Consider the following 12,198-nt stretch of genomic DNA (forward strand, 5'->3'; position numbering starts at 1 on the left):
ATTTTAACTTCTCTAACATATTTCTGTAGTTGACTAAACCTCCGAATACATTCCTTTGTCCAATTATTATCAAGAGCAAGCCTTCAAGTGCAAGTTTTGATTACAACTCAGAGTGTTCGATTCGGAAAAAATGGAGAAACAAGATCTCCCCTTTTGAGAGAATCAATATTGAGATGATTTGGAAGAGATCAAGTTCCAAAAGTAAGTTCACAAGGTTGCATATCCACATGATGCATCTTACTTATTCAGTGTTTGACAGAAAACTAACACTAAAGGAGTGGATATGTTCATTAACAAACTTACCATTAAACTGCCATCACAATATATGTTTCCATGTATATGGGGCTGATGATTATGTTCTAACTTTCAGCAGCAGCCTAAAGTAAACAAAAACAGCAGAAAACCAGACAAGGAAACATCAACAAAATAACAACAAATTGCAAAACGGCATCGACATTTAATAATCCATCCTTCTTGTGCCTCTTTCTTAAATATTACAATTTACATGTTATCTTCCCAAGCCATCCTAGTCTTTGGATTGATAATACACAAAATGGAGTTGCAGCACAACAAAGAAGGATTCATTTCATATTTTCCTACATCAATTCACTTTTCCCATTCCAAGTCTAAAATCTGTGGGCTCATCTTCGGTTGAAAGCCAACTGTCCCACCCAACTGCCGATTTGGTTGAAAGCTAACTGTCCCACCGGATTGCCGATTGGGTTGAAAGCTTACTGTCTCACTTGGTTTCTGATTAGTTAGACGATCCCAGCCCATAATGTGTGGCAATGCAAACTGTAACAAAAAGTAAATTGACAAACTCTAAATAAGGAGCAAAAATATATTAAAAGAACATCCATGATTTGGGTCTAAAGCCAGATTAAAAAGGGGTGGGGGCAAGTAACTGGATTCAACTAAAACCCAGGGAATAACCGACCAATGCACTAAGAAATTGCAGTTAATTAGTTTGCACATTTTTAAAATAACAACAGCAACAATAATAATAGCCTAAAGTTTCATTTCATGTACATAATCAATGAGATATTGTTAAGACTAACTAAACTCGCATTCTACAAAATGTTATTGAAGGTGTAATTATATCAACTTTGACACTTGATGTCAGCAGCCCTAGTTGTGGATAGGGGTCATGATTGAACCACAGTTTGACAAATGAATTATGGTCAATGTTTTCATCAGTTCAATGACATGTCTAGTTTTAAAGATGTTGATTTTTAATTCTGCCAAACCTCAGTAATTTACTATATTATGAATGAAGCAAAATCGTAACTGGGCATTAAGTTAATCATAGTTAGCAAAATAAATAACATAGATTTAACTATATTTCAAGCATCAGCTGAAAACAAAACAATGGTTGGCCAACTAAAACAGACATGGCATGCATAGCAGTCTCGGAATGCTAATAAATATGTAAACTGAAATCTACTGTGCACTATGAAATTCTAAATTCTGGATCAGAAAGAAAGCCGCTAAACTTAATGGCTTAAAAATGTTGAATCAAGCTTGGTGACAGTTTTGTAATGTATCAATCAAGGTTTCATGAGAAGTCCAATGTTGCTAAATAGTCTAACAGGCACATAAAATGAAAAGATAATCAATTCTTCTCTTCCAATGCCAGAAAAAATAATGATGATAAAAGAAAATAGATAATAACCACTTCATTCTTATTATACATATGGCAGGCAGAAACCAGAAACACATAACTTGTGAAAGCTGTAAAGTAATAACATAATTAATGTGATTCTATTGGAAACTAAGCAGAAAGGAGGCATACACTGCAAGCTGTCTTCATCACAGAAAACTCAGCAGTTGTAACAGGAACACTGAAATTGTCTTTGGTATTTGACACGGAGTTGACAACAGCTATCAAAGAGGGTGACAAAACCATAAAGAATTTAGTATTATTTGTGCACTGCAACCCAGTGTATGTAAAAGTTGAAAAAATTAGCAAAACAAATCTTACTCAGAGAGACAAAGTAGCCGCTGCTATGAGGCTTAATTGATAAGCTCTTCCTTACTTGACCAGCATTACTGCAGCATAACGCTTACTAAACTGTTACTAATCAACTTTCAAATGGTATAAATTTAAAAAGAAAATCCAATTCATATGTTAATGCTACATGTGATTATAACCAATCCTATTATATAGTTCTCTCATGAGATAAATAATTGGCCATCAATTACTAGTCCAAGAGAATCGTGAAGTATACCTTGATTTCATTGAGGGGTCATGAAAGAATTCACATGACTCTTGGGGCCCAATGGCTATCAAAGAACCAACTTCAGTAGCTGATAAGGCAAATATCTACAAAAATGTAATTGCTATCAGAGAGAGCGAAATGGAATATCAAAGATTTTATGTCTCATTGTCTGTTTCCTCCTACAAGTATGATGTTCTCTATTGCAAAGCAAGAAGAAAAAGGTTGAAAACATGAAACAACCTATACATTTCCTGACCACAAAAGCAGGCTTGTTGGGCTAATCCCGAGACAATAAAATGCGAGAGTTTAAAGAGCCATGATGGGAGAAAAGAGCTGTTGAGAATGACTCGAATCCCCTAATAAGGGGTAAAAACTCAAGTGTAGTCCACAACTCTGTAAAATTATCATCAAGACCGTAGTATTCAAACAAAGTTTTGTACTCTATAACCCTAACTATGTGCATAATAGAAAACTACAGCAGCACACTGTTGTCAAAGACGCGTCTACAACTGATCGACCTTCGTGATGTGTTCTTGCGTTGCGCGTCTATTTACCTAATTACTTTAGCGTCAGATTTTCTATTCTAACAAGATCATAACCAAAAAAAAAAAAGAAAAAAGAAATTACCTGTCTCTTCTCCCAGTCATATTTGCGTTCCCCAACAGCAGGCACGAAACTCATCATGATCGAACCACGACGATCAACCACAAGAGCCCCAGACTGTGTAACAAACAGAATCGATAAATATGAAATACAGATTAGTGAAAAACCACAATAAAAACAAAGTTGAATATTCAAGTTAATAACTTATGATTAGGGAAAGGAAATTACATCCAACTTAGTGAAAGTTGGAAGACAAGGAGTGAGTGAAAATGCAGCTTTTCCCTTGTAAACAGAATAAGGAGCAAATATACGATCTGAACTATATCCTGAAACTCCATAAACATATCAATTAATTCAATGTAAGCATATAAAAATGCAGCAAAATTAAATTAAATTAAATTAAATAAACCTTTAGCAGAATAGTGATTTGTGGCAGTAGAGAAATCCCGAACTTCAATTTTCCTAGAGGAAAGAAGTTCCAATAGGTGATTCCTGTTAATTTGTTTCAGTGTAGTAATTAGGTTTATGCAAACAACAGAGAAAGTGCAAGAGTGAAGAAAGAGTACCTGGAAGATGAAGAAGGAAGCATGCGAGAGAGTTTCAACATTTTTGGAGCGGTTTCTGTTTTGTGAATTGGGGGCGAAATTTGGGGTTTGTGTTTTCTTGCTATTGCTAGTGTTCAATTCAAAATCTTGAGGCGGTTAATGTGAATTAAACGCATTGTCGTTTAATGTCCATGTACTTGAAAATCCCAATTTTCCATAATACACAAAATATTCTTGTCAATTTTTTAGTTAAAAATAGTTAATTAAAAATCTAATAGTTTAAGTAAAAAATTGGGTATGATTGAAAAACTCGATGGTCATTATAAAAGTTCGGAATGCATTTTTAAAAATATATCGTTTTTAAAAAAAAAAACTATGGGGATTATCATATTTAAATAATTTGTTTTTTAAGAAGCTTGTTTAACAGAATTATGAAATATTTTATAGTTTAAATTTGTATGTTTAAGATTTTGTTGATAGTTTTGTATAATTGAAATTGCACCGAAAATTGTGTCTTCGATAATAAATCTAAATATGTATAAATAAGGATATAAGTTGTTAAAAAACTATATTATAATATTTCAATATTCGTATATGACACTTGTGTATTTCAATGACGTGAAATCTCTTATTGATTTTCGACTCCTCGAAAAATACCTCAGTCTTGTTGTTCTGAGATTCAAATTAGATAATGTTTTTCCCACATCGAGAAAAAGAAAGGTGGGTAAGATCGATTTGTGAAGAAAAGTTTTTCTTGGCCTTAGTTAAAGTTTTGATGAAGACACATTCATAAAAAAAAAGACAAAGTTTGGAGGCTAGCACAATCAAGCACATATGATCATAAGCTTTGAAAATTAAAAGAAAGAATCAAGATGATTAAAGTATGTATTACAATTCATATTATATATCTTAATGGCTCAGAAATTAGCATGCATATTCATCTCAAAACTTTTCCAATCATTTCATTTGCATAACATCCCATTTCATGAAGTTTCAAAGTGGGAAAATCAAGTTTTTTATTAGTGCAACTGGTTGCATAGTGTAACGTTCACTTTTTCAAGGCATTTTTCAAAAGTGCAACTAGTTGCACTTGACACTTTTTGAAAAATCTAAAACTTTTTCATACCTTTTCAATTCAATGCAATGATCCATCATACCTTTTCCAAATCATTGTTACATGATTCATGATCATTTTCATTAAACATTGTCATCATTTCAAGAGGTGTTTCATCATCTATTTAAACCAGGATTTTCATATTCAAATTAATCTCTTCCATACATCATTTTTACATAATACAAACAAGTTTTTCAAATGTTCATTTATCCATCAAAATGAAAATTTGTGCATAACTTTCATTTCATGAAAAGAGTTTCATTCATATTATTCTGAGCACTTAAGTATATATGTTTTGAATGTGATCAAGAGAGAGGAGATCAATTTCTACATAATTGATTTAAGTTCAAAAACGTATGCATATATTTTCTAAATTCTATTTTTTATCACAAAGTATTAAGTGATCATTGTTTGACATAGAAAGTGGCGTGCTTTCTATTCAAGTGTAGAAGAAAGTGGTGTGCTTTCTTGTTTATGTTAGAAGAGTGTGTGAGTGATCTTGGTGTGAGGTTTATACATATTCTAACTTAGTGAAAAATCTCTCACGTAGGCATGGCAACATAACTCATACCCGTGGGTACCCACCCGAACCCGCCCCGAAGTTGACGGGAAAAATCCGCTTTGACTGGGTTTGGGTTTTCCCCGATTATGAAATATGGGGACGCATCGGGTAATGGGGACACTAGTACCCACCCCGAACCCGCCCCCGAACCCGCCCCGTTTATTTTATTATCTACATTATTATTATTTTTTGGTAATTTAGAATATTAAATATGTGGTTAAAGTTTTGATATTTTAATTTAAATTTATTATTTAAAATATTTGAAATGTGTGTATGAAATTTTTTTAGATTGTTTTATTTTATTATCTGTAAGGTAATTTTATTTTGGAAAAAATAAATATTTCTATTAAAAAAATTGATTTCATTAAATGAATGGTGGCGGGGATACCCGAACCCGTTTGGGACGGGTTTGGGTTTTGATTCTCCATCCCCGTTTGAGTTTGGGGCGGGGAACGGGGATTGTTTTGGGATTCGGGTTTGGGTTTGGGGGAGGTAAAAACCGTCCCCGACCCGCCCCGTTGCCATGTGTAACACCCCGATGAAATAAGGCTAATTATTTAATTTAAATTAATATAATATTTATTAATTTAATTAATTAATTGGAAATATTATTGGATTATTATTATTATTGGAAAATATATATATGTTGGAAATAAGGAAAAGAGCCCATTTGGAGTAAAAAGGTTTTTACGTGAAAAGCAGAGAAACGATCGTGAAAGAGGAAAAGGGCAAAGAGACAGAGCAAGGGCTGAAGGTTGAAGAGAGAAAAGCTTAGAGCTCAAAGATTTGCCGGATTAATCAGGTAAGGGGGGTTTATCGTCGACTAATGGGTATTATGGGATAATATGTAATGGGTAGTGATAAGCCGTTGATTTGACCCTAATTGGGATTGTGAATGCTGAAAATGATGCTGGATAAACTGTGTTAAAAACTGAAATTTGATCCGTAATTGTGTGAGTCGTGTTTTTCCGAACGTATAGCGTTTTACGGAATTGGAATCGGAGGTCCGGAAGTCCTCTAATGGCGGAAAATGCGGAGAATTCTGCATTCTGCTTGAGTTAGCGCAGGAACAGCTTCTGCCTTGCGTTAACCGGTTAACCCAGGGTGTTAACCGGTTAACACTGTTTTGAATTGTGAAAATTTGTTGTTTTGTCTGCGTTAACCGGTTAACCCAGGGTGTTAACCGGTTAACACTGTTGTGATTGCTGAAATATTGCTGTTTGTGCTGCGTTAACCGGTTAACCCAGGGCGTTAACCGGTTAACACTGTTAAGTTTTGGGACAGGAAGCGTGTTGTGCTGCGTTAACCGGTTAACCCAGGGTGTTAACCGGTTAACGCTGTTGCAGAGTGGAAAATTTGTTAGTTTAAATGTTGTGTGCCTAATTGGTGGTAGCCTATATCAGTGTGTGATATAGTAGGGATTATTTCCCGCTGTTTTGAGCAGTATAGGTATTAGTAGAGTGTGCTAATACTGTGTTTAATTATTTGACATGATATGATGTGTTGATACATGTGTTGATGATGTATGAGGATATGCATAATGCTGTGAATATATATATTATGCATGTATTTGTGAATGGACTATTGTATGGCTTAGAGTGTGAGCATATGTCCATTGTGGATTGTCGTTGATGTTGCATTGCTAGATGATTAGCGTGCATAGCATAGCCCTTGGGGTTGTAGCTAATTCCCATAGTGAGGAATTAGTGAGTGAATCATTGTGGAGTTTGTTGTTGATGTCTGCATGCTAGATGATCAGTGTGCATAGTCTAGCCTTCGGGGCTGTAGCTAATTCCCATGGTGAGGAATTAGTGAGTGAGTCACTAGGTCTCAAATGAGTGGGACTAGTGAGCTTAGTAGCCGTATCTGGAGGGATCGGTGAGCTTGAACTATATGTTCAAGAATAGTCGGTACCGCATGTGTGGAGTCTCATTGCATAATGTATGTATGGCGTATAATATGAATGGATGTATTCCAATATTATACGCGTGTTTGTGTTGATTTGGAGTATGATTTGAGATTATACTTGTGCTTTATGTTGGTGTTGAATACGATATTGAGCTGATGTGCTGTTACTGATTGTATGTTGTGATTAGGGTGATTAATGTGTCAAATTACTTAACATGACATGAGATTCTATAATGCTTATTATATCGATTGAGGAACTCACCCTTACAACTATTTTTCAGGTAACGAGCAATGAGTTGAGTAGAAGCTAATACTTGGAGTCTAGTGTAGTCTCCTTAGTGGGTCATGCTCTGATAGATGTAACATCGGGATGGGATGTTTCTTTCTTGTTTTCATTGATGGTTGTTGAATAAGCTTACATGTATTGTGTTACATGTTTTGTATTGATGATGGATTTTATCCCGCTGCGAATTATGCAAATGTTTTATTTGATTAAATAAATGAGCATGACAGTTATGGTGTTGAATGGTGTGAAACATTGTGTGACACCCTTAAATTGCATATTTACTCTGATTAATATATGTTGTTATTTTTATTAAATATTTGGGGGTATTTTAGAAGGGTGTTACATTAGTGGTATCAGAGCATCGTCGGTCGAGTCGAGTCGTAATTATTCTGTTTCCCCTGTACGGGATAGGTGTTGTGTAACCCTATCAGTACTTATTGTTTTAACTTGTTGGGTTTTCAGAATAGAGATGGCTGGAAGAGGTAGAGATGATGCTGCGATTGCTGAGGCTCTGGGTATGCTAGCTGGAGTACTTGGAGGGAATCCGAATGTTGTGGGAATGGGAGCTGCTCGTCAACTGAGTGAGTTCCAGAAGAACAATCCTCCAATGTTCAAGGGAGCATACAATCCAGATGGCGCTCAGAAGTGGTTGAAGGAGATAGAGAGAATCTTCCGAGTGACTGAGTGTGTCGATAACCAGAAGGTCAGGTTCGGTACGCATATGCTGTCAGAAGAAGCTGATGATTGGTGGGTTGCTACCCGCACTGAGTTGGAAACTGCTGGGAATGCTGAAATCACTTGGGCTGTGTTCAGAGAGAGATTCCTGAGGAAGTACTTTCCAGAAGATGTCAGAGGAAAGAAAGAGATAGAGTTCTTGGAATTGAAGCAGAGTAACAAGTCTGTTACTGAGTATGCTGCTAAGTTCACAGAGCTGTCAAAGTATTATACTCCCTATAATGAGGCTGCTGGAGAATTTTCGAAATGTGTGAAGTTTGAAAACGGGTTGCGTCCCGAGATCAAACAGGCTATTGGATATCAGCGGATCAGAGTGTTTTCTGACTTGGTTGACTGTTGCAGGATTTTTGAACAGGATTCCAAAGCCAGAGCAGAGAGCTATCAACAGAGAGTTGATAGGAAAGGCAAGAATCAGAATGATCGTGGAAAACCGTATGCAGCTGGCAAAGGTTTCCAGAAGCAGAGTGGGATGAAGAGGCCTAGTGGGGGAGACTCTAGTGCCCCTTCTAAGTGTTATAGATGTGGTCGGGCTGGACATCGTGTGCATGAGTGTACCAGTGCTGAGATGAAGTGTTTCAAGTGTGGAAAAGGTGGTCATTTGGCTGCAGAGTGTCGGTTGAAGACTGTAACTTGTTTCAACTGTGGAGAGTTGGGTCATATCAGTCCACAGTGTCCTAAGCCGAAGAGAGAGAACCAGTCAGGAGGCAAGGTCTTTGCTTTATCGGGTTCTGAGACTTCTGCAGATGATCGTTTGATCCGAGGTACGTGTTATATTAATGGCTTTCCTCTTGTAGCTATTATTGACACCGGTGCTACTCATTCCTTTATATCTTTGGATTGTGCTGTGAAACTTAAGTTAGAGATATCTGAGATGCTTGGAAGTATGGTGATTGATACTCCTGCGAAGGGTTCAGTGACTACTACTTCAGTTTGTTTGAATTGTCCTTTGAGTATTTTTGGTAGAGACTTTAGGATAGACCTTGTGTGTCTTCCACTAGTACAGATTGATGTTATCCTGGGAATGAACTGGTTGGTGTTTAACCGAGTTTCTATCAACTGTTTTGATAAGACTGTGATATTTCCTGAGATTGAGGAAGGAAAGAGTGTGTTTCTATCAGCCAGGCAGGTGAATGAGGAAGTAGCAGATGGGGCGGAGTTGTTTATGCTGTTAGCGACCTTGGAAGCTAAAGATAAACTGGTGATTTGCAATCTAGCGGTGGTGTGTGATTTTCCTGAGGTGTTTCCGGAAGAAGTGAATGAATTGCCGCCAGAGCGTGAAGTTGAGTTCTCGATTGATTTGGTACCTGGTACTAGACCGATATCGATGGCTCCGTACCGTATGTCTGCTGTTGAGTTAACTGAATTGAAGAGTCAGTTGGAAGATTTGTTGGATAAGAAATTTATTCGTCCGAGTGTGTCACCATGGGGTGCACCAGTGTTATTGGTTAAGAAGAAAGAAGGTACTATGAGGTTGTGTGTGGACTACAGGCAACTGAATAAAGTGACGATCAAGAATCGGTATCCTTTGCCGAGGATTGATGATTTGATGGATCAGTTGGTTGGTGCGAATGTGTTCAGCAAGATAGATTTGAGATCTGGGTATCATCAGATACGTGTGAAAACTGAGGATATTCAGAAGACTGCTTTCAGAACAAGGTATGGACATTATGAGTATTCTGTAATGCCTTTTGGTGTGACTAATGCGCCTGGAGTATTTATGGAGTATATGAATAGGATTTTCCATCCGTACCTAGATAAGTTTGTTGTGGTGTTTATTGACGATATTTTGGTGTATTCGAAATCTGAAGAAGATCATGCTGAACATTTGAGAGTGGTTCTAGGAGTTCTGCGAGAAAAGAAGTTATTTGCTAAACTGTCCAAATGTGAATTTTGGTTAGAAGAGGTTAGTTTTCTGGGTCATGTGATTTCAAGAGGTGGTGTTGCTGTTGATCCTTCTAAGATAGAAGCGGTATCTAAGTGGGAAGCTCCGAAGTCAGTTTCGGAGATAAGGAGTTTTCTTGGACTTGCAGGTTATTATAGGAAGTTCATTGAGGGATTTTCTAAGTTGGCGTTACCGTTGACGATGTTGACTAGAAAGGGGCAAGCGTTTGTTTGGGACTCAAAATGTGAAGAGGGTTTCCAAGAATTAAAGAGGAGGTTGACTACTGCTCCTATTCTGATATTACCAAGTTCGTCGGAATCATTTGAGGTTTACTGTGATGCTTCATTGTTGGGTTTGGGTGGCGTGTTGATGCAGAATAAGCAGGTTATAGCTTATGCTTCGAGACAACTAAGGGTTCATGAGAGGAACTATCCGACACACGATTTAGAGTTGGCAGCTGTGGTGTTTGTTCTGAAGTTGTGGAGACATTATTTGTACGGGTCAAGATTTGAAGTTTTCAGTGACCATAAAAGTTTAAAGTATTTGTTCGATCAGAAAGAGCTGAATATGAGACAAAGGAGATGGTTAGAATTTCTGAAGGATTATGACTTTGGTTTGAATTACCATCCGGGTAAAGCAAACGTAGTGGCTGATGCATTGAGTCGGAAATCATTACATATGTCTATGTTAATGGTTAGGGAATTGGATTTAATTGAGCAGTTTAGAGATTTGAGTTTGGTGTGTGAGAGTACTCACAATAGTGTTAAATTGGGAATGTTGAAGTTAACAAGTGGTATTCTGGATGAGATCAGAGAGGGTCAGAAATCCGATGTACTTTTGGTTGACAAGTTGACTCTAGTGAATCAAGGTCAAGGTGATGAATTCAGAGTTGATGAGGATGGTGTTTTGAGATTTGGTAAGCGGGTGTGTATTCCGGATGTTACCGAACTTAAGAGGAGTATTCTTGAGGAAGGACATCGTAGTGGCTTGAGTATTCATCCTGGAGCTACGAAGATGTATCATGATTTGAAAAAGTTATTTTGGTGGCCGGGGATGAAAAGAGAAATTGCGAGTTTTGTTTATTCCTGTTTGACTTGTCAGAAGTCAAAGATTGAGCATCAGAAGCCGTCTGGGCTAATGCAACCGTTGGCTGTTCCAGAGTGGAAGTGGGATAGTATCAGTATGGATTTTGTTTCTGGTTTGCCGAGGACAAATAAGAATTTCGAAGCCATTTGGGTGATTGTTGACAGGTTGACAAAATCGGCTCATTTCATTCCGATCAGAATGGATTATCCGTTAGAGAGATTAGCCGAGTTGTATATTGAGAAGATTGTAAGTTTGCATGGTATTCCGTCGAGTATTGTTTCGGACAGAGATCCTAGATTTACATCGAAGTTCTGGGAAGGTTTGCAGAAGGCTTTGGGAACTAAGCTGAGATTGAGTTCTGCATATCATCCGCAGACTGATGGTCAGACTGAGAGGACGATTCAGTCACTAGAGGATCTTTTGAGGGCTTATGTTTTGGAAAAGGGAGGTGCTTGGGATTGTTATTTACCTTTGATTGAGTTTACCTACAACAATAGTTTTCATTCGAGCATTGGTATGGCACCGTTTGAAGCTTTGTATGGTAGGAGATGTCGGACACCGTTATGTTGGTATGAGTCCGGTGAGAGTGCTGTGGTTGGACCGGAGATTGTTCAACAGACTACAGAAAAGATTAAGATGATTCAGGAGAAGATGAGAATTGCTCAGAGTCGTCAGAAGAGTTATCATGATAAGAGGAGGAAGTCACTTGAGTTCCAAGAGGGAGATCATGTGTTTCTTCGTGTTACTCCGATAACTGGTGTTGGTCGAGCTTTGAAGTCGAAGAAGTTGACACCTCGATTTATTGGTCCTTATCAGATTTTGGAGAGGATAGGGGAGGTAGCCTATCGTGTCGCTTTACCGCCGTCGCTTGCGAATTTGCATGAGGTTTTTCATGTGTCTCAGTTGAGGAGGTACATTCATGATCCGTCGCATGTAGTCCAAATAGATGATGTACAGGTGAGAGATAACCTGACTGTTGAAACATCACCTATGAGGATCGAGGATCGAGAGTTGAAGCAGTTGCGGGGTAAAGAGATTGCCTTGGTGAAGGTAGCTTGGGGAGGACCAGCAGGTGGCAATGTGACTTGGGAACTGGAGAGTAAGATGAAGGAGTCTTACCCAGAGTTGTTCGCTTGAGGTATGTTTTCGAGGACGAAAACTCTTTTAGTGGGGGAGAGTTGTAACACCCCGATGAAATAAGGCTAATTATTTAATTTAAATTAATATAATATTTATTAATTTAATTAATTAATTGGAA

General features: G+C 37.6%; 1 protein-coding gene across 2 annotated transcripts; it reads right to left on the reverse strand.

The window, feature by feature from the left end:
• Positions 1–418: 418 nt before the first annotated feature.
• LOC127132189 (single-stranded DNA-binding protein WHY2, mitochondrial) lies at positions 419–3,551 on the reverse strand. 2 transcript variants are annotated; one of them, XM_051061080.1, is made up of 8 exons: positions 3,389–3,551; positions 3,232–3,314; positions 3,051–3,148; positions 2,847–2,939; positions 2,229–2,323; positions 1,982–2,049; positions 1,793–1,881; positions 419–795 (listed from the first exon to the last, which is right to left on the reverse strand). In XM_051061080.1, exons 1-8 carry the CDS (start codon positions 3,427–3,429, stop codon positions 607–609), a joined length of 756 nt encoding a protein of 251 aa, XP_050917037.1. In that variant the 5' UTR covers positions 3,430–3,551; the 3' UTR covers positions 419–606. The 2 variants fall into 2 exon arrangements, with proteins under 2 accessions (XP_050917037.1, XP_050917038.1); XM_051061081.1 differs by having other exon boundaries at positions 3,232–3,284; positions 3,389–3,534.
• Between the last annotated feature and the right edge of the window lie 8,647 nt (positions 3,552–12,198).

Source organism: Lathyrus oleraceus, chromosome 3 (genome assembly GCF_024323335.1).
Source record: "Lathyrus oleraceus cultivar Zhongwan6 chromosome 3, CAAS_Psat_ZW6_1.0, whole genome shotgun sequence".
Taxonomy (NCBI): Eukaryota; Viridiplantae; Streptophyta; class Magnoliopsida; order Fabales; family Fabaceae; genus Lathyrus; species Lathyrus oleraceus.

Bases quoted from the DNA above. Each gene is read 5' to 3' on its own strand.
- LOC127132189 (XM_051061080.1), bottom strand. From the start codon at position 3,429: ATGTTGAAACTCTCTCGCATGCTTCCTTCTTCATCTTCCAG. The intron at 3,315-3,388 runs GTACTCTTTCTT...ACAAATTAACAG, and splicing joins CTTCCTTCTTCATCTTCCAG to GAATCACCTATTGGAACTTC. The intron at 796-1,792 runs GTATGCCTCCTT...TTTTTGTTACAG, and splicing joins TGATGAAGACAGCTTGCAGT to TTTGCATTGCCACACATTAT.